Source organism: Onychomys torridus, chromosome 1 (assembly GCF_903995425.1).
Source record: "Onychomys torridus chromosome 1, mOncTor1.1, whole genome shotgun sequence".
Lineage (NCBI taxonomy): Eukaryota > Metazoa > Chordata > Mammalia > Rodentia > Cricetidae > Onychomys > Onychomys torridus.
Window position 1 is genome coordinate 85,259,582 of NC_050443.1, and position 24,096 is coordinate 85,283,677.

A 24,096-nucleotide genomic window follows, 5' to 3' on the forward strand; every position below is an offset into this window, starting at 1 on the left:
CTCTCTTTGTAGAAGCCACCAGGCTTTTACTGTTGGGTATTCAGAGTCCCTTGCAGGCCTCAGATACTGTGGTTCTGAGTACAGGTCTGGAGGGACCAGGGACTTGGTGGGAGGATGGGACAACAGAGATGAGTAATCCCAGGCTTACCACACACAGCTCTCAGTGGGCAGAGACTCTTGGGGCAATCAAATGCTCAAGCGCAGTGTCTTTGTTTCCTAAGTCCATTAAACTCTACTCGTCCAGGAAGATATTGGCCTTCTCTTCCCTCCTCTCTGTCTCTTAGACATCCTAAACTGTTCTCAGGCATTTAACAAACCACCCCTATGGAAATGAAACTTGGGCATGGATCAGTCATAGACCCCCCTTATTGGCTTCTCTTTCTCTGCATGCACTAATGGTGAAGACACACACACACACACACACACACATCTCATTTTATTCAACCCTTCTAGATGTATCCATTGTTCACTGTAAATTCATTTGAGGTAATCTGTCATTATTATGCTCAAAATCTTTATGCGCTGGGCTGTGGTGGCGCACGCCTTTAATCCCAGCACTTGGGAGGCAGAGCCAGGCGGATCTCTGTGAGTTCTAGGCCAGCCTCATCTCCAAAGCGAGTTCCAGGAAAGGCACAAAGCTACACAGAAACCCTGTCTCGAAAAAAAAAATCTTTATGCTTCCCTTCATCTTTAGAATAAAACATTTTCTCAGCATGCAAGGTAAGTCTCCAAACTATCTTATTGCTCAAAGTTCTTATCTTTATTTATCTTCTCAATTACACTCATACTGAATTTTTTCCTTTACAAAATGCATTTTTAGTTTCTCTAAATACTGCCCCTATATTCCCTTAAGAGTATAAAGTCTATAATGTCTTCGTTCACATCTTGTGTGTGATCTTTCCTTACCAGTAATGTAAATTTATGACTCTAAGTTTCTATCCTATCATTATTTAATTTGTAAATGTAATATAGTAATACAATTATATGTGCATATTATTCAATCTGTAATGATAAAATAAGAGCAATAGAAGCCAACCACTGATTTATGTGAACTCTTGGTAAACTGGTTATACAAATACGCTGTATTATTTGTTGAATTGCCACAAATGTGGTTTCAACTTTGTCACTTATTTTTAAATATTGTATGTATATTTATTCTTATTTATGTGTTAATCTAAATACATCAAGGTGAATACTGTAGAAATTATAGAATGAACAATAAAATACAACCACTTTATTAATAGAAATAGTGAAATAAATACTTTGGCAATTTCAACATTCATAGATATAATGTTGTATTTTAAAAATAACATATTTGCCTTAAGTAAGAATAATATTTGTAGCTTCCACTGAACTAAACATATGGAATATCTTCTAATGCTGTTAAATCTTCATTTACAGCACAGTTCTAAATGGCTGTACAGAAGCCTATAGTAAAGCAGTTTATGTCAAATGTTGCTATCTGTTATTTTCATTCATTAGTTGATGTCACAATATTATAACAGATATGAAGGAGCAAATTCTAGAAAAGTTCTCCAAATTTAATCTAAAATTATAGAATATACCTAGTTCAAAATGTCTTTAGTATATAATTTAAAACATATTTGGCATTTGACCTATAATGCTTTTCCCTTAACTTTTAATGTAATTGAATGCAATAGTTTCCATTATTGAAGACTATCCATTGTCCACCCATGACACATCATCAAGGATCAGTTCACTATGTGAGCATGAATTGATTTCTGAGTTTTCTAATATATTCCCTGCTCTTCATGTTTGTTTTTATGTCCTTTTGCATGTTTTTCTGCTCTTTAGAAATTTACCACATAGTCTAGATATCTTTCTGATTTTTAATTTTCATTAAATTTGTACTTTTAAGCAGGGCTGAGTAATCTTTCTCTTTGTGAATGTTACTGTAGTATCCTGCTTAGATATCAGCATTCTAAAATGAAATCCGAATGTGTTTTCTTCACAATTATCTACAGCTCAATTTCAGTATTTATATCATTTTCCATATCAGATATAATTGTATGCTATATACTTTGTCAAAGTGTTCTGGAAGCATAGACCCTGAGACACTCATAAAAATACCTATTAATTTTGTCAATAGATGAAGATTGAAACAGTGACACATTGATTAAGGGAAGTATATATAATGTATAAATGGAATTTTTAAACTGATTTTTCACTTGATTCTACCTCTTTGTCTCAGGATACTTTTCATTGAGCCTAGTTACTAAAGTATTTCAAGTGTAAAGGGAGCATGGGACTGCAGAAAAATGCTCAGTTTGTTTTATAAAGTGAATAGGGTTTTTTAAAGAATAAAATAAAGAAAATGATTACCAGTATCAGAGTTTTGGTGTTTGGTCTATATCTTTGTCTTTGTTTTTAGGCAGCACAAAGTCCTTTTTCTTTCAATGGGTCCAGTTGTACCACTTTACCTGACAGTTATCAGGAGTCTGGAAAACAAATACAGAATCTGATTTGTATAATCAAGAATCTACATCTAGGAGCACACTGGACATTTATGTCCATGCCCATGGATGCAGGAAACTGGTCAAGAGTAACTGAGTTTGTCCTCATGAGCTTCTCTTCCCTGCCTACTGAAATACAGACCTTGCTCTTCCTGGCATTTCTAGCCATCTACCTGGTCACTCTGCTGGGAAACAGCCTCATTATTCTGGTAACCTTGGCTGATCCCATGCTGCAAAGCCCAATGTACTTCTTCCTCAGGAACTTGTCCATCTTAGAGATTGGCTTCAACCTGGTCATTGTGCCCAAAATGTTGGGGACCTTGATTGCCCAGGACACAAGCATCTCCTTCCTTGGCTGTGCCATTCAGATGTATTTCTTCTTCTTCTTTGGAGTGGCTGAATGCTTCCTCCTGGCCACCATGGCATATGACCGCTATGTAGCCATCTGCAGTCCCTTGCACTACCCAGTCATCATGAACCAAGGAACACGTGCCAAGCTGGCTGCTGCCTCCTGGTGTCCAGGATTCCCTGTAGCCACTGTGCAGACCACATGGCTCTTCAGTTTTCCATTCTGTGCCACCAACAAGGTTAACCACTTCTTCTGTGACAGCCCACCTGTGCTGAGGCTGGTCTGTGCAGACACAGCACGGTTTGAGGTCTATGCCATTGTTGGCACCATTCTGGTTGTCATGACACCCTGCTTGCTGATCTTATGTTCCTACACTTGCATTGCTGCTTCCATCCTCAAGATTCCATCAGCCAAAGGGAAGCACAAAGCCTTCTCCACCTGCTCCTCACATCTCCTTGTTGTCTCTCTTTTCTATGTGTCTTCAAGCCTCACTTACTTTAGGCCTAAATCAAATAATTCCCCTGAAAGTAAGAAATTATTATCATTGTCCTACACTGTTGTGACTCCCATGTTGAACCCCATCATCTATAGCCTGAGAAATAATGAGGTGAAGAATGCTCTCAGTCGGACCTTCCACAAGGCCCTGGCCCTCAGAAACCATATCACATAAACACCCTCTCCTCTTTAAATGTCCACTGGAGTGACACCCACTTGTTAAATGGCTGTTAGGAAGCTCAGTAGAGACGAAAAAGCAGGGTGGTCATTGAGATCCATCTGTACTACTCTGCCTTCCCATTGTGTGAACTTTGTTTTCTCATCAGTGTAATCTGTATTTTTGGTACTCTGTTTCCAATTTCTTCAAGGTATTTATTTTGTGAATAAGCATGAAAGTGACATACACTGTGAACCATGTGGAGCTCCTTCTAATGTACAGTTGGGATCATATACCAGAAAATACAGTAAAAACCATCAAAAGTCACCTGGCCCTTTATTTGGCTTTAGACTAGTTTGGTTCCAGGTGCAAATAAACATTCCTGTTCTTCTAACTGTGTGATTCTTTTGTTCTTTCCTTTTATTTCACTTCCCCCTTATGTAGGCAGTTTGGGACCTCAAATGGAGGAAGGTCAACTACCAATCCACATACATATTTACATAACCCCTTGACTCTTTCCTAAGGCTCTTTTGGTCAGGTGGAATAAGCCTAGTTTACAGTTCTCCCAAATCCATTTTCAGGCTCTAAACCTTTGTTAAAAAAACAGCTGCAAATTTTCCCATCCTATCTATTATGATACTATCCTTTGCAAGACATTCCCAGACCTTTGCAGACTCCAGTACAAGTCCTTCTAAGAACACTATGGTGTTAACCTTAGTGACTTTGCATTCAAAGTTAGGTGCATTGTCAGCATGAAAAGACAAAAGGCCATCACAAATGAGTAAGTTTATCAATATTGAGTAGTTCAAACAAAGTCACTGAGAAGAGCAAATTAATTTTATGGCCAAAGAAAGTAAAACCAGAAGACATTTAAACAAATATAACCAGGACACAATTCTAAAAACCCAAGTGTTTGAATATTAGTTTTGTTATTTTCAGTGCCATATAATATATAGAAAATATTTAGTTCAGAGTCACTACAAAACAATATTTTATAGGGGTAGATTGGAAGAGAAGTGGGTGGGCAAAAGTACATTTGAAAAAGACTGAAAGAGCATACATTTAATACACACTTCAACTACATTAGGAAAAATACAGCTGTATTTATAAGAATTCAAAAACAAACCATGTTGATCAGACTTCTTTTGCAGCATCTTTCACTTAATACACACATGGGTAAATTAGAAAATTTATACAAAGATAATCACACTCCTTACACACCTTAAGACTGTAAGCATTCAGTGGAGAGAGGGGCAATGCTTGTAAAATAATAATAATAATAATAATAATAATAATAATAATAATAATAAATAGTCTTCTATTAATTATATCCATTAATTATAATTTGACCTTGGAAAATAATACCATGAAATGTTCATTTTTTGTTATTCAGTTACATTTTTAGAGATAGTAATAATCCCTCTCTTTTTATTTTGTCATGAAGACATTTACTATTTCCACAAGTTATAAACACAAAGTAAAATGTAGGGAACAAAATCTTGTCATGTTTTCAAAAGAGAAGATATTAGCAGAATATTCTTGAACATTTATTTAAGATTGTTGAAACAAAATATTTATTATAAGTTCACAGATCTTAATAACCTCAGAAAACAGTTGATTGCTACCAACAAGGTGAAGAAGACAGAATGGTTTAGGAAGTGAACTTGTATTTAAAGGATGAAGGGAAATAACTAACTCTAGACCATTTCCAAGTCCTTCTCCATCTGGTCCTTATTGCCTAGTTTTACAGTCTGCAGCCTTATCCTCTAAAACCCTCATGTCTAGTATGGTGTTTTGTGGTCTCTTTACTTGAACATACATTTCCTCAGTGTGTTCTAAATAACTATTTCACTTCACAGTATATTGACTTATAGCACATTGTGATGGCTTTCAGGCTGTGTTCACCTGAATTCTGAGGGTAGAAGTCTTCCGGCATCTAATAACACAAATGAGCTTGACTGGTTCATGTGGATATGCAGGCAGCTATTTGTTACATTGAAAGTTTTCTCATCTAAAAATAGAAATAACTATGGTAATTTGCACCCAGAATTGCAACATTTGAGTTGAATAGTTAATATGAAGAAAGGTCTAAACTCAAAGCATAAAGTATTTTTCATTCTTCTGTAATTATATGTAAGAACAAGAAACATCTGATATTTATAAAATATAAAGCATATTAATGTGTATAACTGTCATTATTTAATTAATTTAGTTTCTTATTGTCTGTAATTCAGTTGGGTTATTTAGCATATATTTATCAAATACATCAAATGATATATTTATGAAATATAAATAGTAATGAGATAAGCATTTTTGTAGTTTGACTTTTTTATTAATATAATATAATATCCCATATAGAATTAATGGACGAAAAAATGAAAGATCATATTTTAATTATTTTCTCATGCATACACTTACTATAAGCCAAGCACTGTACTTATAAGTACAGTGTACTGTATTGTTTTCCCAGGACAAACATGCACAATTTCTGGTTGATAAAGTGGTTAATTTCATGAAGCAGGCATAATCAATTGAATGTATATTCACTTAATATGAAAGCCTCAAAATATGAAGGAAAAGAGATAACTGAAATAAAAAATGGGCAAATTCTTCAATATAGTGGAATGATTTCTTAATTCATTTTTTTAAATCAGTAAGCAGAAAGAAAAACAGCAAGCTTATAAAAAGTCTTGAGCACGAAAACATAAACTTGCCCAAAATAGCATTAAGAGAAGACACCAGGAGCCAGAGAGCTGGCTCAGCTGTTAAAGGTGCCTGCTGTTCTTGCAGAGGACCAGAAGTCAGTCCCCAACACTGTAGGAAACTGCTCACTTTTCAGAACTCCAGCTACAGGCCCTGACCGGATCCTTCTTCTCATATCCACAGTCACCTGCACCCATGTGCAGCCCAAACTAACACACTTCAAGCTTTTTAAAAATATTTCTAAGAAACTGAACAATATTTACTCATTACTATAAAGATAAAACAAAAATTTATCACCTTTAACCTCACAGGGATCTCCAAAAGCTGTTAAACACTTGAAATTTACAGTCAGATTGCTCTAACCTCTATAAATAATAAGGAAAATAGTTAAGACAGTTATTATGAAAGTGGTATTGTAGACAATTCTTGAGCAATGGCTGACTCTCTGGCATTTAAATGAATGGCACCACACCTTTCAAATTAGAAGCTGTGTGGAGTATGGTGATGGATACCAGTAATTTAAGCAGTCTTAAAGAGAAGGGGGAAAGATCAGAAGTCCAGGGTACTCCTCAGCTAAACACCAAATTCAAGGATGGCCTGGACTACATAAAACCCCATCTCTAAAACAACTAAAATAAAAAGTTTCTTAAATTGTCAAACACATAAAAACAAAGGAATATTTTCCAGGCCTTTGTGTGATGGTGTTTAAGGTAAATCCTATAACTGAGTTAAGAAATAGGGAAATATCACTCCACTGAACAAAACCACAAAAGTAACAGGTAAAGAACTTACACTGTGGAAATGCAAGAGAAACTATATTTGAATTTTTTAAAAATATTTTTTATTTTATAATTAATTTAATTTTACATATCAGGCACAGATTCCCCTGTCCTCCCTCCTCCCAACCCCCAGCCTTCCCCCTAACCCACTCCCCAATTCCCACCTCCTCCAAGGCTAGGTCTCCCCTGGGGAGTCAGCCCAGCCTGGTAGACTCAGTTGAAGCAGGTCCAGTCCCCTCCCCACTGCACCAAGGCTGAGTGAAGTGTCCCAGCATAGGCCCTAGGTTCCAAAAAGCCTGCTCATGCACCAAGGACAGGTCCTGGTCCCACTGCCTGGGAGCCTCCCAAACAGTCCAAGCTAATCAACTGTCTCACTTATCCATAGGGCCTGGTCCAGTTCCACGGAGGCTCCTCAGCTATTGGTCCACAGTTTATGTGATTCCGTTAGTTTAGCTATTTGTCCCTGTGCTTTTTCCAATCATGGTCTTGATATCTCTTTCTCATATAATCCCTGAAATTTTTATGTTTGGTTTTCCCTGCATGCATGTCTGTGTATCATATGCATGAAGTACCTGTGGCATCCAGAGGAGGGCATCGGATCCCTGGGACTGGAGTTACAGATGGTTGTCAGCCACCATGTGGGTCCTGGGAATTGAATTCATGTCCTATGCAAGAGCAGCCAGTGCTCTTAACCACTGAACCATCTCTCCAGTGCCCAAATCCTATTTTTGATGAAAATTTGTGAATTGGAGCAGATTTTTTTTAAGGAAGAAAAACAAAACAAAACAAACAAACAAACAAACAAACAAACAGAAAAACAGTTGATACATAGCCAGAGGTCAGAACGAACAGGAAACTTAATTGATCATTTTAATTATTTTGAAGTTTAATCTGTACACATTAAATAAACTTTGAAACATTTGATCAAGACAGTGTGACTCAGCTAATAATGGTAGCTGGATAGCATATATTGAAAATAAGAAGAGTAGAAATAGGGAGCCTGATGTAATAGTGGCCTCATTTACAATAGTGGCACTAGAAATCAGTTCAGATTCTAAATATATCTTTATATAAAATTCACAAAGTTAGGTGAGCTAGATTATGACAACTGAGGGAGAAGGGAGCAGAGACTCCATCCATAATTGGCATAAGCAGCCAATGGCATGGTTGCCCCTTTTATCAAGACAGAAAAGGAGGGAAGAAGAATCCATTTGTTGAGAAAGGATAAGACATGAAGAGAGAAAGAAATCAGAGAATTTGGTTTCCTAATTACAAGGGTTCATCTTTTTGGATGTGCAGCCCAGTATGATGCCTAGTTTAACAAAATAGATACAGAGGCAAGGCTAGAAGAGAAGAACAGATGGGAAACATGACTTCACAGTCCAATTGCCTTAAATATTAACATTTTCACAACTGCAAAATTTTCTGAATTGTCTTATGCTCTCTCCACATTCTTACTCCATGGGTTATGACACTTTAATGTAATATATATATATATATTATATATATATATATATGTTATATAAAACCTAAATACTCAGATTCAGGAAGTATAGTAAATCATAAACCAGCTAATAAAAAAGGAACCTACCACTACATATATCAGGCCAGAACTATTGAACACCAAAAATAAAAGAAAATGTTAAGCAACAGTCAGAAAGGACACACACTATCCATACTTACAGATAAGGTAGAAAAGCTAACAGTGTGTTTCTTAGCAAATACAGATGAAAGCTAGGAGATAATGGAATAGATTAGAGATGTAAACACACACACTTTAAAAACTCCATGTACATTGTTTGATGAGAAATTTATTGTTTTGATATAGAAAACGTGAAATCTGTATGTACTGGTTACAATTATGATTTTACAATTCCCTGTATTGACCTATAATTTCAATATGCTGTGATTCCAACTACAATAAATCAAAATGAAAAAAAAATCATTTTTTCTATCAGCACATATAAAAATAATGGGTCTCATGACCCATATCCCTCCATGTATGCAACATATTTTTTATCATACACACCCCATATTTTCTCAGATCCTCTACTCACCCTCCCTTTTCCTTCCCACTTTCCTTTCACTAGATGGCATATGAGTGCTGTTGGTATTTTTCTTTCTGGATTTGGTTCATTTTACTCCATTTTGCTGCAAACAGCAGGATTCTATTCCTCTGTGGGTAAATAATATTCTATTCTTCACACACACCATACTCTCTGTTTATCCACTCACAGACACTTAAACTGAACACAATTTGTTTATTTATGAATAGTGTGTCGATAATTTTGAGTCATCATTACCAGCATTTGTTGGTGTTTTTTTACTTTCTTATTCTAAAAGGTTGTTGATTAGTGTTCTACTTTATTCATAATTTAGTAAGTATTTGGCTTGATTAATAATTGTCAGGTCTTCCCACATACCTTCATTACACAAACTTGACAGCGACTTTGAAAAGGCTTAGGTGTCTTGGCTTCAAGGATATAAACTGAAGCTGCAGTGCCATCTTTTGGCTGAGAAGTTTATTGCGTTTTTTTATTGTTTTGGTTTTAGTTTTTGTTTGTTTTGTTTCATTTCGTTTTGGTTTTACCCATCTTCTAGTTAGCATACAAAGTAACGGGCTTCATAATCTCATTTCCATGAACATTAACACGGCCTCTGGCTGAAGCATGGGTCACATACATCAGCATGGTCTCCTGTGACAGCCCTGATCAACGCGGTGTCCAGCAGCTGCACAGGCAACTCATACCAACATGGCCCTCCGAGGATACCATGTTGATGTCTGTGATCCATACTGAGGTCATGGGGGTTGTTCCCAGTCTGCACAGCCACAGAAAACCACGAGGAAGTCTATGATTCATACTGCCGCCAACTACATGTACCGTCTGGTACAGTGGTATCGATGACTCCATACTCACATGAGAGACATTGAAGGTTTCTACAATAATTGTCCTCCCTAAAAGAAAAAATAAATGGTCTAGACAGGAAGCCATTGAGGAGAGTCTTTAAATTTGTGATATAGATGCTGAAGTGCAGTTCTTCACAGTTGACAGCCTCTGGTAGGGGAATGGCCGCTGGAAGTTTGACTATGCTCCAATGAGTATATGGGCAACACAAACTGTTACTTCGTGATTTTTTTTTTTTTTTTTTTTTTGCAGGGTTTGGGACACAAAGGTGGGAGGTTGGACCTGGGAGGAATGGGAAATGAGTGTGACTGGGATGTATTGTATGAAATTCTCAAATAATTAATAGAAATGTTATGTTGGGGAAACAAACAAATCTCATTTCCATATACAGTTTGTTTCTGTTGAACTGTCAGGAGCAAGATGGGCTCTCTCTGCAGGTTTGATTTGCATTTCCTTAATGGCGAGTGAATATTTTTCATGTTTTCTGCCTTCATGTCCTTGTTTTGTGACCTCTGTTCATTGTTTGCCCACTTATTGAATGACTGGCTCTTTAGCTGTCAACATTTCTGGTTCTTTATTTACTCTGGATATTAACCTTCTCCCAGAAAATAGTTACCAGAGATTGTCCCCATCTTCTGGACTCTCTCATGCTGTTCCCTTTGCCATTCAGAAGCTTTAGGACTTCGTATACTACTACTTGCCACTTTTTAACATTACTTCCTAAGCTGTGCCAGGGTTTTGAAGTGTTCCCTGCATTTTACCTCTAGTTCTTACAGATTTTCAGACTTTTACATTAAGAGTGTTGACTTTTATAGGATGAGAGAGAAATCTAGTTTAATTTTTCTACATGAGGATAAGTTGATGTCTTCTCTCAACATAGGTATTTCTAAACCTTTTACACCTTTATTGAAAATCAGATACCTTTGGCTATTGCTTATTTCTGGGTCCTCTAGTCTACTTGTATATTTGTCTGTTCTTATGCCAAAACAATGCTGGTTTTCTTACTATGACTTTGCAATGTATTTTGAAATCAAATCTTTTGATCTATCCAACATTGTTGTTGCTGCTCAGGACTGCTTATGCTATTTCAGGTCTTTTGGGAGTGGGTTCTGTATGGATTATTTTCTCTACTTCTTCAAAGAATGACATTGGTATTCTGATGGGGACTTCATTGAATTTGTAATTTGGTTTTAGTAACATAGCCATTATAACTATAGTAATTATGCCAATCTATGTATGAGAAGTCTTTCTTATAGACAATATAAAAACTGGTGGAGGGTTGAATTTAGCTTATGAAGTATAGTTTTCAAATACCCTAAGAACATGAATCCAGAAACTAAAATGCCTAGGCTTTGATACTGATATTGTCGCTTATCAGCTCCATAATGCTAGGCAGTTTGCTTAGCATCTCTCATGCTTTGGTCCCTTCTTCCATTAAGAATGACAGTCATATATATCCCTGCTTAAGAGCTCAATTAGGAGAATTCTTTATTCAATGTGTGTAAATCAATAAAGAATGATTCTAGGCACAAGAGTGATTCTATGACATGGTGTTCAAATTAGTAGAATTGTAAAAATAATAGCAATCAGGGCATGGAAGAGACAACTTGATGAAGGTGCAGAGATAGCAAGAAAACAGACATTGAAAGGGAGTATACGCTAACTTGTTTGAAGACAAATTTGTGAACTATAATAAATCAATTTTAGGGTACTAGGACAAAGACATAGTTAGATCTGTATATTTTGAAATATCACCTTGGCAGTTACAAAATTCATAAATAACAAGGGCAAATGACCTGTAAGAGAGATCAATCAAAAGACTTTTGTAATGGAGCAGAAATAACTGGAGAGTCGCTTCTTAATCTTAGAAGTTAAAGTCTCCCATCAATACAAGTCATGAGAGTTGGTACAAAACAAAGTTGAACACCCAGAGGAAATCCACTGCAGCTCTGGATAGCAGCCATTCCATAAACCTGAAGCTATCAGGGACTTGTGATTTGGATGTGGCCTCTTGCCAAGCTAAGCTCATCGGGAGGTATGGTTCTGCTGTCTATACCATTACCCTCTCCAGATTTGATCCTGTCTATACACCTAAGGTTCTCCCCAGGCCCCACTGTAGGCCACGGGGAGCCTCTGTCATCTGCACTCCCTGTGCACCAGAGTAGCTCATTAACAACTTTTTAATGAGGTCACAGACAGTGGCTGCTTATGAATAAATTGATTAGTCTGCAGCCCCAGAGACCAAGGAAACTGAGAACAGAAGTCAGTGGCGACAGCGTTCAGCCAAAGAATAGCTGCATCAGAGTGAAAAGAAAGAACTTCCCTTGGCAGACTCCCAGACTTTTACTGTTGGACCTCTAGGGTTCTTGCAGGTCACAGAGACTGTAATTCTGAAATACAGACCTGGAGGGACCAGGACCTTTGTGGGATGAAGGGACAACAGAGTCCAGGCTTGCAGCAGCTCTTGGTCTAGAGAGAAACTTGAGGAAGTCAGATGCTCTTCAGGCTTCCTGGGATGCTGTGGAAATAAGATGTTGCTCTTGGAACTACTTAATATCTTGTCTTCCCTATCTATAGATGCTCTTGCTGTTTCCCCTTCATATTCCAGTACAGATTCTGTTTCCCAAGTCCTTTTAGACCATATTCTAGGGATCCACTATCCTTCTTTCCTCCCTTGTGTACATTCCTCAGATACCACATCCATTCTCAGGTTGGAATGAATCATTCCTGTGGAGATAAGTCTGAGGAATTGGCTTGTGCTTTGTACAAGGATCAGTGGTGGAACCTACTAGTTGGCCTGGCTGCCTACAGTAATACTGCAGGATTATACATCCTTTAATGCACTCTCTTTAGCTGCCCTGAATGCTTTCTAAATTTGCATGCATCAGTCATTATTATGCACAAACCTATCATCACGCTCTTCAACTTCAGAATTAAACTAATGTCTGTCATAAAAACTTACAGTTCAGTTCTGGCTTCTTTCCAATTACATTTCTTATTTCATCCAGCCATTAGTTGAATAAGCAGTGAATTACTGCCATGCCACAATTGCAGCATAGGTGATTTATCAGATCTCTTCCTTTTCTAAGGGAAAAGTATTGATTAATGGCATTAACTTGCAAATGATGCTAAATATGGGCTACATCTGTGTGATGCCGCTCACAGGGATGGACAGAAAGTACAAAAGAGGACAAAGTAATAAGTGCCAGAGCCTAGATTGAAATCCATGAATATCTACCCCAAATACTGTGTTCTTTTCAATATAGCTTATTATAATCTAATAAACAAAGACTAACAGGGAGGAGGAAAGGAATAATAGAGCCTGGCATGAGATACCAAAAGTCTTCAGGTGTATCAGAAGGAGAAAAATATACCAAAGCTGTTAAACATAAAGAGATGAACTATTAATATACACAAAGAACTATTTCTCTGAGGTCATGAAACCTAAAATATATATATTTATTTTATAAGTAACACTTCCTGGAACAGAGTGGTTCTCCAACAGAAACTATATTTTATTATCACATTTTTTGTGTCTTTTCTCAGCTTTCATATCTACAGGCTCTTCCTTTTATTCTATCTACTCTATCCCAAGATAACTCTAGCATCTTTAAGATTCAGCTCTAAGTTTTCCTTTCTATGACTACAATTGCACTCGGCAAATCTAATCCTCCTTTATGTACATCCTTCTTCAAATAACTTGTATGAATGGATAGTAAGAATTAATTACATTGTGCTGTATTTCAGAGATACAGAGGTTACAGTGAGGGCAGCTTATCATTATGTCTTTATTTTTAACATTAAATCTAGTGTAATTCCAACACCAGAGGATCTGATACACTCTTCCAGCTGCTATGAATACTACACACACACATATACATAAACACATGTTTAAAAATAAAAATCTTTGTTTAAAGTAGATTTATTTATCAACATTTTGTGCTCCTCTTCCAAAGACAACTACTATTAACTTCTTATAGATTCTGTCTGAGATTTCGTAAAAATAAGTTTTGTTTATGTATCTGTGACTTTCCTTTTATACAATATATGCAGGTGGACTGTAGCTATGTCTATGTTGTTCTTCCTTTGCCCTTTACATTTTAAATTATTGCTGTTGTTCTGGGAGTGTGGTGTGGGTTGGGAGCACACGAGTACCGGGACAAAGGTCAAAGGGCAAGTTTATGGAGGTGAATCTCTCCATCCATCCACTTTTACACAGTTTCTAGAGATTGAGCTTTGGTCATAAGGCTTCCCCCAGAAAGTACCTTTACCCCCTGAACCAAATCACTAGCCCATTTTCTTGACTTTTTAAAAATGAAGGTATAAAAGAAATTATAAGCTTTAGACTTCCAGAAAAAGTGCAGTGGCACAACAAATTGTGTCGACACAGATGCCACTGCTGTTCACACCTACATTAACTAAAGTCACTGATTCAGTCCTACATCCTTAGCTTTCACGCCATTGTTTTCCTGTTCCAGGATCACACCTAGGATGCTGCTTCACATGAAGCCACTATGTCTCCACTACTACGCTACTACTCTACTACTGCTGGCTGTGCCAGTTTCTCAGACTTCTCTTGAGGAATTCTCGGCAGATCCTTTGGAAAATGCCCATGTTCAGGATCTGCTTTTCATTCTTTCGTACAACAAGACTGGGTATATGACTTCCGAAAGAAGATTTACAAGATTAAAGATTTATTTATTTATTGTTTATAAATGTACACCTGCAGACCAGAAGAGGGCACCAGATCTCATTTCAGGTGGTTATGCGCCACCATGTGGTTGCTGGGAATTGAACTCAGGACCTCTGGAAGAACATCCAGTGCTCTTAACCACTGAGCCATCTCTCCAGCCCCAACTTACAAGATTAAAGTGTTGTTGTCATCATATCCATCATGGACATCTTATCCACATCTTAGGGCTTCTCATCACCCAGTGGAAGCAATGTTTATCAGGCATCTGTTATAAAGTCACACACACACACACACACACACACACACTTTCATACTGTACTATTTATGGGGAAAGCCTCTATTATGAGCCTCCAGTCAAAAGGTGGGGAATTTGGCTGAAAAGGTGGCTGAGGTAAACGTCTTGCCACACAAGCTTGAAGACTTCAGCTCCAATCTCCAGAACCCATGTAAGTGGGTACAGTGGGACTTCTATAATCTCCTCCTGTGAAATGTGAGGTGGAGACAGGAGAATTCTAGAGGCTGGAAGGCCAGCTTGCCTGTCAGACACAGCAGAGAACAAAAGGAGACCTTTCCTCAAACCATGTGAAAAGCAGATTCCAACACCTGAGTTTGTCCTCTGATCTCCTCACGTGCATCATGGCACCATACATCTGCACACACTACACACATGCATAAACACACACACACACACACACACACACACACACACACACACACACACACAAAGATAAACCCAAAATGTGAGGCATTGTATTCTAACACTTGTGTCAATATAAATTCTTGGGAATTTTTCTGTAGAAGAAATGTGTTGGTTCTCTTCTCTCTTCATTTTATTTCCTTACCCAATCATGTATTTTCATTGATATATACTCATGCATATTTAATCTTTACTATTTTCTATTTCTACTTTGATTAGTCCCAAAATTATTACAGCTTTGGCTATTGAAAGCTCTTTGGTGGTCGAGAGGTGGCTCAGTGGTTAAGAGCACTTGCTGCTCTTCTAGGGAACCCAAGTTCATTCCCTGGCACCCACATTGAGCATCTCACAACTGTTCCAGGATATCTGATTCCTTTGGCCTCCATCAGAATCTGTACCCATGTACTCATGCATACACACACATAAACATACACACTTATAAATAATAAAGATAAATCTGTAAAAATGCCATTTTTTAAAGCTCTTGGACATCTGGCATCTGTGCCTCTTTGACATGACCCAATAGTGACCTCTCTTTTCTTTCCTTTTTATTTCTAATATTTAAAAAATTATTAGTTCCTTGACAATCTTATGCATGTATATAACATATTTTGATCATATTCAGCAATTCTTTATCTTCCCCACTTAGCTTCTGATATGAAATATTTGTTTATGCAAAGATATGTTGCATTTTTTATGCTGCAGAATATTTAACTAGGTAAAGATGTGTTGCAGTTGTTTAATTATGTAAAGATGTGTTGCTGCTTTACCTTGCTTGTCTAAGGCACCTGATTCATCTAATAAAAAGTGGAATGGCCAATAGTGAGGGAGGAGCTATAGGCAGGATACAGACAGGGAGAGTAAGTAGGAGGAGGAATTTAGACTGGAGAAAAGAAAGCAAAAGAGATGCCAGGGAGATGCCAGGGAGATGCCAGGGGCCAGCCAGCCAGATATGGAAGAAGCAGGAAAGTATGACATACAGAATGAAGAAAAGGTAAAAAGCCCTGAGGCAAAACATAGATGAATAGAAACAGATTAAATTAAGTTAAAAGAGTTAGTGGGACAAGCCTAAGCTAAGGCTGAGCATTCATAACTAATAATAAATCTCAGTGTCTTTATTTGAGAGCTGGTTGATGGCCTAAAGAAAATTCCAAATACAGGCTTCCTCTCACACCTTCTAGATGCCCTCTTCTTCCCAATAAGTCTCTTTCTACTTTTTTTCTCTTTCTATTTTTTTAATGACCCACTTACTTTAACTAGAGTGGCTTGTACAAACATAAGTACAAGGTTACTTATAGTGCTGAAAATTTAATTCCTCCTTCCTCCATTAACATCTACTAGCTCCTAAGCTTGGTATGGCCTGATAAGCCCCCCACCACCTACTCTGGAATGTTGAGAGCCTCAATCATGTACAAATATTATACAGACAACATCAGATGCTAAGTTCATAAATGCTGTAGCCATGTTATAATGAAAAGACAGCATTTCACAGCACTCCTCCACATCCTCTAGCTCTTATATTCTTTCTACTTCAGTTTCCACAATGTTCTCTAAGCCTTAAAGGGGGAGTCACATTTAGGGATGAGAATGAAACAGTCACTTATTCTTAGTACTTCAACCAGGTATGGATCTCTGCATTAATTTCTATCTACTAAAAAAAAAGAAACTTATCTGGCCACACCAATCTATTGATATAAATATAGGCATAAGAACTAAAGAGATGTTTTAGCAGTTAAAAGCATATATTGCTCTTGCAGGAGACCCAAGTTCTGTTCCCAGAACCCACACAGTAGGTCACAACTATCTGTAATTCTAGTTCCAGGGTATCTGATGCCTGCTGGAGTACAGCTCCAGATGAGGGCAGGGTCTGAAGATGGGTGGATGCAAAAGCAGCAACAGAGGAATCAGACACAATATACTCCTTAGTTTTATTTTAAGAGAGATGGACAGAAAGGAAGCATATGGGAATCATCCCCAATGGTCAACACTTCCCAGCAGGGGATGTAAGGAGTAAAGGGGGGGAGGGTGTAGTGAGCCAGGCCATGATAGTCAGGAGAGTCTTACAGCCTGACTGACTAGCAGCCAGAGTGCTTCTTTATTTATACAGATTTTAGTAAGCAGGGATACATTCATGATGTTCCAAAACATAGATCATATCATTTTTGGTTTTGGACATGTGTTTCACTTCCTTTTGCTCATCTTTTAATCATCATTAATAAACTATGACAGAACAGAGTTATCATTTTCAATCATTTTCCCCTCAAGTTTTGTCATCATTAATAAACAGAATTATCATTCTTACTCATTAACCCCATAACCCAGTTTTACGAATCTAGAGGTATATGACAGCCTGTTCTCAGGCTGGTAGCTTTGGTTGATCCAAAGACACTGGAACAAAACAAAATCTTTAAGCTACCCACGGCATTTTGCCATGTACCAAGCAGTGTATTATTAACTCTTAGATCAGAGTGCCCAGGAAAAATCCTCAGGCCAAAGCTGCTGCAGTTATTATTCAAATTCTGGCACAACACAATGTTTGTATCTTTATAGAATTTGTCTATATGTCTAATCCTGGCATTCTGTTGTTCTTTGGTCATCCATCACCATAGTGGTTCTGCATAAGCTAACTTCTAAGAGAGGGAGGTCCTGACACCTCATACTTTTATCTTCTTTCCACTCCATAATTTGCTCATCAGCATGTCTCTATGTAAGGCAGGGGCTGTATATCACATAATTGAGTGTACAGTGGGAAGAGGCTTGTAATCTGAACTATGGCCAACTCCTCCAGCCCAATAAATTTTGTTGACCTTTTTAAGTTTACTTCATTTTGAATATCTTGTTCCTGTGTAAGTAGAGGGACAGATGTTTCAAGAATGTCTCATAGCCCCATGAAGAGACCTCTGGCTTCTTTATGTGTCACAACCTCCAAGGCATAAGAAGACCTTCAAGTAAATGTAAGGATAACCCTCTAAAGCCAGGGGGAATAGTATGTTCAGGACTATTCTGGGGAAGCATAGAAGCAGCATTCCTGGGAGAAGGCATAAATGATTCATAGAACTTTTCCATCAATCCAATATCCCCAAATTTTACAAATATTAAAAGTGCCCCAAGTATATAACAGGTAGAGATGAAAACCAAAGGTAACATGGCAGCCACCACAGGGCTCAGCTTTACTGGATCTTTGTCAAGCAGCTGTGCTGGTTTTATGACTTCTGCCATTCCCATCAGATATGGTTGTGCCAGTCCCCCGCCCCATGTCTTACAAAGAAGACAGATATGCACATAATACATATCTACTTGCAGGCAAAACACTCATACACATAAAAAAATTAAGATAAAATAAACATTTAGAAAGCAGTTTCACTTGCCCACTTGACACAAAACAGCACTAATTTGTGTCCCCATTAAGCCTAGAGGTATTTCCCCAGCCATGATTCTTTAAACCAGGTTTATAGTACCATGCATAAATTCCTACCTGTAGATTAGGGCTCAAATCCAAGCAGACTATGGTCAGTTACTCCTATAACAATTGTACCACTATTTCATCAGTAGGCATGTCTTGTGCGGAAGGTCAGTATTGGAGCCTGAATTTCCTCTTCCAGTAGCCTGCACAGCACTTTACAATGCTGTGAACACGTTAGCTAGGTAAGTTCCAATTTGATTTCTCTGTGTTCTGTAATCAAAGTGTGGGGTGTCTTCAGCAATAAGATGTTACTGTCTCTGGTGGTTTGAAAGAAAATGGCCCCAAAAGGGAGTGTCACTATTAGGAGGTGTGGCCTTGGAGAGTAGGTGTGGTCTTATTGGAGGAAGTGTGTCACTGTGGGGGCAGGCTTTGGGGTCTCTTTTGCTCAGGTTTCACTCAGTGTGACACTGAGGCCACTTAACAGTTGCCATCTGATCAAAATGTAGCCAACACCATGTTTTCCTGCATGCCACCATGTCCTGCCATGATGATAATGGACTGAACCTCTGAAACTGTAAGCAAGTCATCTCAATTATATGTTTTCCTTATAAGAGTTGCCATGGTCATGATGTCTCTTCACAGCAACAGAAACTCTAACTAAATACTGTCTAACTATGGTGGGCAACCAAGGACATTATCAGAAGTTCGTATTGTTTGGGGTGCCTCTAGGGCCTCCCTCACCAACAATTCATAGGAAGATACCCCACTCCTGGCCCTAGTATTTTTGTTTAATATCCTATGGATTCTGGGAGCAATATTGTCCACCCATATATAGTACCTCCTTTGACAATCTTTTTTTTAATTTTATTTTTCACAAGAACACAAAGTAGTGGTGTTCCTTATGGCATTTCATTTATCCTTAATTTTAGTTAATTCTATTTTCTACCCTCTCTTCTCCTCCATATCCTTACCTCCATCTCTGCTTAGACTTTTCCACCCCTACTTTAACATAAAATATGTAATATTTCATTTTAGTATTTTTTTAATATTTTCCTTAGCATTTGCTTTCTGGAACATCAGATGTTCTAAGCTCAATCATGAAAATAGCTATTACTTCAAAGAGCATTAATTGCTTTCATGGAAGATATTAGATAAATCTGAATATTAGGTTGTAGTGGTTTGAATAAGAATGACCCACTCTCATATGCTCAAATATTTGAAGGCTTAGTCACCAGACAATGGAACTGGATAAAAGGATTAGAAGAATTAGGAAGTGTGGCCTTGTTAGAGTAGGTGTGGTCTTGTTGTCGAAAGTGTGTACTAGAGGTCGGCTTTGAGGTTTCAGATGCCCACACTAGGCTTTCTCTATATATACCTGATGCCTAGGGATCAGGATGTAGTAGGCAAGGTCCAAATTAAATGTTTTTTTTTTTCATGGTCTGTTATTCCTCGTTCTCCTTTTCTGTTCTTGATCCAGCTGGGATCTCCTGCTCCCCTAAGCTTTCTTTCCCTCAAATCTTGCCCTGCATTACTCCCACTGTCGTCCAGATTGTTCATGCAGATCTCATCCATTTCTCTGTCATTGGGTGATCCCTGGGTCTTTCCTTGGGTCCCATTTTCTAGGTAGCGTCCCTGGAGTTGTGTAGGAGTCTAGTCATCTTTGTTTACATCTAGTATCCTCCTATGAGTCAGTACATACCATGTTTGTCCTTCTGAGTCTGGGTTACTTCACTCAGGATGATTTTTTCTAGATCCATCCATTTGCCTGCAAACCTATAACAGACCATAATAAATGAAGACCACATGAGAACAGGAATAGGCAGAGTGCTGGAGAGGTCCCCAGAAATCCACAATGATATATCCTCTGTAGGCTGCTGGCAATGGTCAAGAGAAAGCCTGATCTGACCTAGTCTGGTGATCAGATAACTAAAGACCCTAACAGTCATGCTTGAACTCTCATCCAATAGCTGATGGAAGTGGATGCAGAGATCCTCAGCCAGGCCCCAGGTGGAGCTCCAGGTGCCCAACTGGTGAGAAAGAGGAGGGACTGTAAGAGTGTGAATTGTTGAACCCAAGATTGCAAAAAGCACAGAGACAAATAGCCAATTGAATAGAAGCACATGAATTATGAACCAATGGCTGTGGAACCCCCAGCTAGATCAGGCCCTCTGGATAAGTGAGACAATTGAATAGCTTGATCTGTTTGGGAGGCACCCAGTCTGTGGGACCAGGACCTGTCCTTAGTGCATGAACTGGCTGTTTGGAACCTTGGGCTTACACAGGGACACATGCTCAGCCTGGAAGGAGGGGACTGGACCTGCCTGTACTGAATCCACCAGGTTTAAATGAATCCCCAGGGGAGTCTTGGTCCTGGAGGACATGGGAATGGAGGGGAGGGGCTGGGGGAAAGGTGGGAGTGGGTGCAGGAGGGGGGAGGACAGAGGAACCCATGGCTGATGTGTAAAATTAAAACACATAATAATAATTTAAAAAACAGATATCACAGGAGCTGAGGAGATAGATCAAGCAAGTATGAAAGCCTGAATTCAATTCCAGCACTCACATTAAAAATAAATTAATAATAATTTTAAAAAATTGCAAGTTGGTTTGATCATGGTGTCTCTTCACAACAATAGAATAGTGACTAAGAACTAGGTCTTTGTCTTAATTTTTTAAACATATTAATATATATTTACAGTTATTAATTCATAATTTATTAATGCTCCTCTTGGTGGATATATAGGTTCTATATTGTTTTGAAATTTAATGGTGCATTTTTATGATATTGAAATTTAAAACACAATTAAGATTTTTGCTTTCTGTAGTAAAATGACCTTAAAAGCCTCAAGTTAGCCGGGTGGTGGTGGCGCATGCCTTTAATCCCACAGCACTTGGGAGACAGAGGCAGGTGGATCTCTGTGAGTTCGAGGCCAGCCTGGGCTACCATGTGAGTTCCAGGAAAGGTACAAAGCTACACAGGGAAACACTGTCTCAAAAAAAAAAGCCTCAAATTAAAGAATTTAATTTTGCCTTACCAGGTAAACACCAGATAGCAGATGACACAAGTGTAGTATAGGCTTCAAAGAATCCAGGAGGGATACTGGCTTCTACAAAGGTCTTCTGGGCCATGGTCTATCCATTGCTGGCCAGGCAGGGAATGTTGGAGGCAAGGCCAAAGATAAGAAATGGATCTCAATCATCAAGCTTGCCCATGTAGACAACATGAAGCTCAAGTTCCTGCCCTCAGTGCCCATCTGAAATTATTGTCTTTTTCTTGTGGGTCTCCCTCCAGGGTGAGATTTTGAAGATTACATCAGTGTAGAAGTAGACTCATGCTGGCCAAAAGACCAGGTTCAATGCCTTTGTTATTATGGGGGTGACAAGGGTCACACTGAATGCTATGTGTTTCAAGGAGGTCATCACCTCCATGTGAAGAACCATCACCTTGACCAAGCTCTCAGTGTCCCTGTGCAGAGGGAAGAGTGAGTAGAGGATGTAAACAAATAGCACAATGACCTATACAAAGTGACTGTCCACTGTGGCTCTGTGCAGATAAACCTTGTCCAAGACCTAACGGCTCTGGCAACACAGATGCTGCTAATGGCCTGTGCTGATTACTCCTTACTCCAGCCAGGGACTGTATTGCCACACTGGACAACTTCATAAAGACTCTCATGCCATCTTCAAGACCTATAGCTATCTGACCCCTGACCTTTGAAAATGTGGTTGCCAAGGTTTCCTGTCATGAATTTGCCCACCATCTTGTAAAACGTACACCAGGGTCTGTGAGTATAGGACCTACACTCCAACTATAGTTACAATTCAGGATTTTTATACAAGAAAAATAAAGTGAATTAAGTTTGCTTAAAAAAATTAATTCCATTCTATTTCTGTCTTGACGTGTTGACTAGCTCCTTCAAAATTTAATAACCTCAAGTCACCTGAACAGTTAGGGGTCAAGGATTATGTCTCCTCCTTATAATTTTTCTATTGAATGAGCAGCATAGAGCAAGATAACTAAAAATGATAAATCTAAGGTTAAGATCTATGTATTTGGGACCTTTTCCCCTTACAGTTTTCTATTTCTTGACTACTGGACTTCTAGAAGCCACTTAGTCTTATTTACTGTTAGTCTACCTGGAGATCCCACCAAATATAGACTAAGCTTTAGACTTGGGTATATAGCTCATTTACTGGTGTGCTTACATAGCATGGATGAAGCCCTGGTTCAACCTCCAGAACTGTACACATTAAGCATCCTGGTCTACAACCATGATCTCAGTATTTGGTAAGTCATGACAAAAGGATCAGAAGTTCAAAGTCATTCTCAGCTAAATAGTGACTTCAAGGCCATCCTGGATATTCTGAGAGCCCATCTCAAAGAAAATGAATAAAATATAAGTCATCTAAGCACAGGAACCATAATTGTATTACTTGTATAATTGAATGGGAAGAAGAGTGCCTGATCTGTGGTAGTGTGTGATTATGAATATTTATTAGATTTATAAACTATTACCTATTTTAATGAATATATGCCATTTTATATCCTCAGCATCACTTCTATCCAATGAAAAATTATTTTTAAGCAAAATGGAAACTGAAGCGCAGAGAGTTTAACAAAACTGCTAAGCATCATAAGCAAGAGTTCCAGAGCTAGAGTTACATTTAGGACATTCAGCTGCAGGCTCTTACATGGTGATGATACCTCTTTTCATTAGAGTTTGGCTTTCTTTCTCTGAGTTTATCCTTTTGGTATTGTAACATCATCACATCCTCAAAGGGTAATAGATCCAAGAAAGATCAGGTCCCGTGGAGAATAAAAGGAAGTCTAGTTACACCTGGGGGAAACTAAGGTCCTAATCCCTGCGTCTAACATCGAGGACAAAAGAGACACAGCTGAGGACAGTTAAAGCCAGGGGTTTTTTTTGTCATCTGCTTCAACTTCTTCTGGTCCTGTAAGTTCAGTGTAGGAGAAGAAGCATCCTTTGGCAGTTTCTTCAGCCTGCTCAAGCATGTTTCAGCAGGGCCAGCCAGTGTATCTCATTTAATAGTTTTAAGTATTAAGAGAATGAGTATTGGTAAATTCATAGGAAGGGAGACAAATGAAATGACTTTACTATTGGTTATACTACTTAACTATTGTCACTGAGTCTATGATTCTGATCGACAAATATGCAGAGATTTTATAGAAATTTCCAATCTTCTTAAACAAAACTTCTCTCACTAATCATTGCAAGACATCACCATTTATCATGCCTTCATTATTACCATGGTCTTTTTACTAATTTTTAGTTACCATTCAAAGCAATGAGTTCCATTAAACAATACCTCTTTTGAAATGCGTTCAAAACTTGTTGATATTCTGGATCTGACAGAATTTTAGTTTGGTATAAAATTCTGCTCATGATTTTATGTGAATAAACATGGTAATTTTGTGGAA

General features: G+C 38.2%; 1 protein-coding gene across 1 annotated transcript; it reads left to right on the top strand.

Moving 5' to 3' along the window:
• Positions 1–2,529: 2,529 nt before the first annotated feature.
• LOC118572812 (olfactory receptor 10A5-like) lies at positions 2,530–3,493 on the top strand. The gene has a single exon (XM_036172696.1). The coding sequence runs from the start codon at positions 2,534–2,536 to the stop codon at positions 3,491–3,493; it is 960 nt and encodes a 319-aa protein (XP_036028589.1). The 5' UTR covers positions 2,530–2,533.
• Positions 3,494–24,096: the final 20,603 nt, after the last annotated feature.

Coding starts and splice junctions, on each gene's coding strand:
- LOC118572812 (XM_036172696.1), top strand. CDS start 2,534: ATGCCCATGGATGCAGGAAACTGGTCAAGAGTAACTGAGTTTGTCCTC.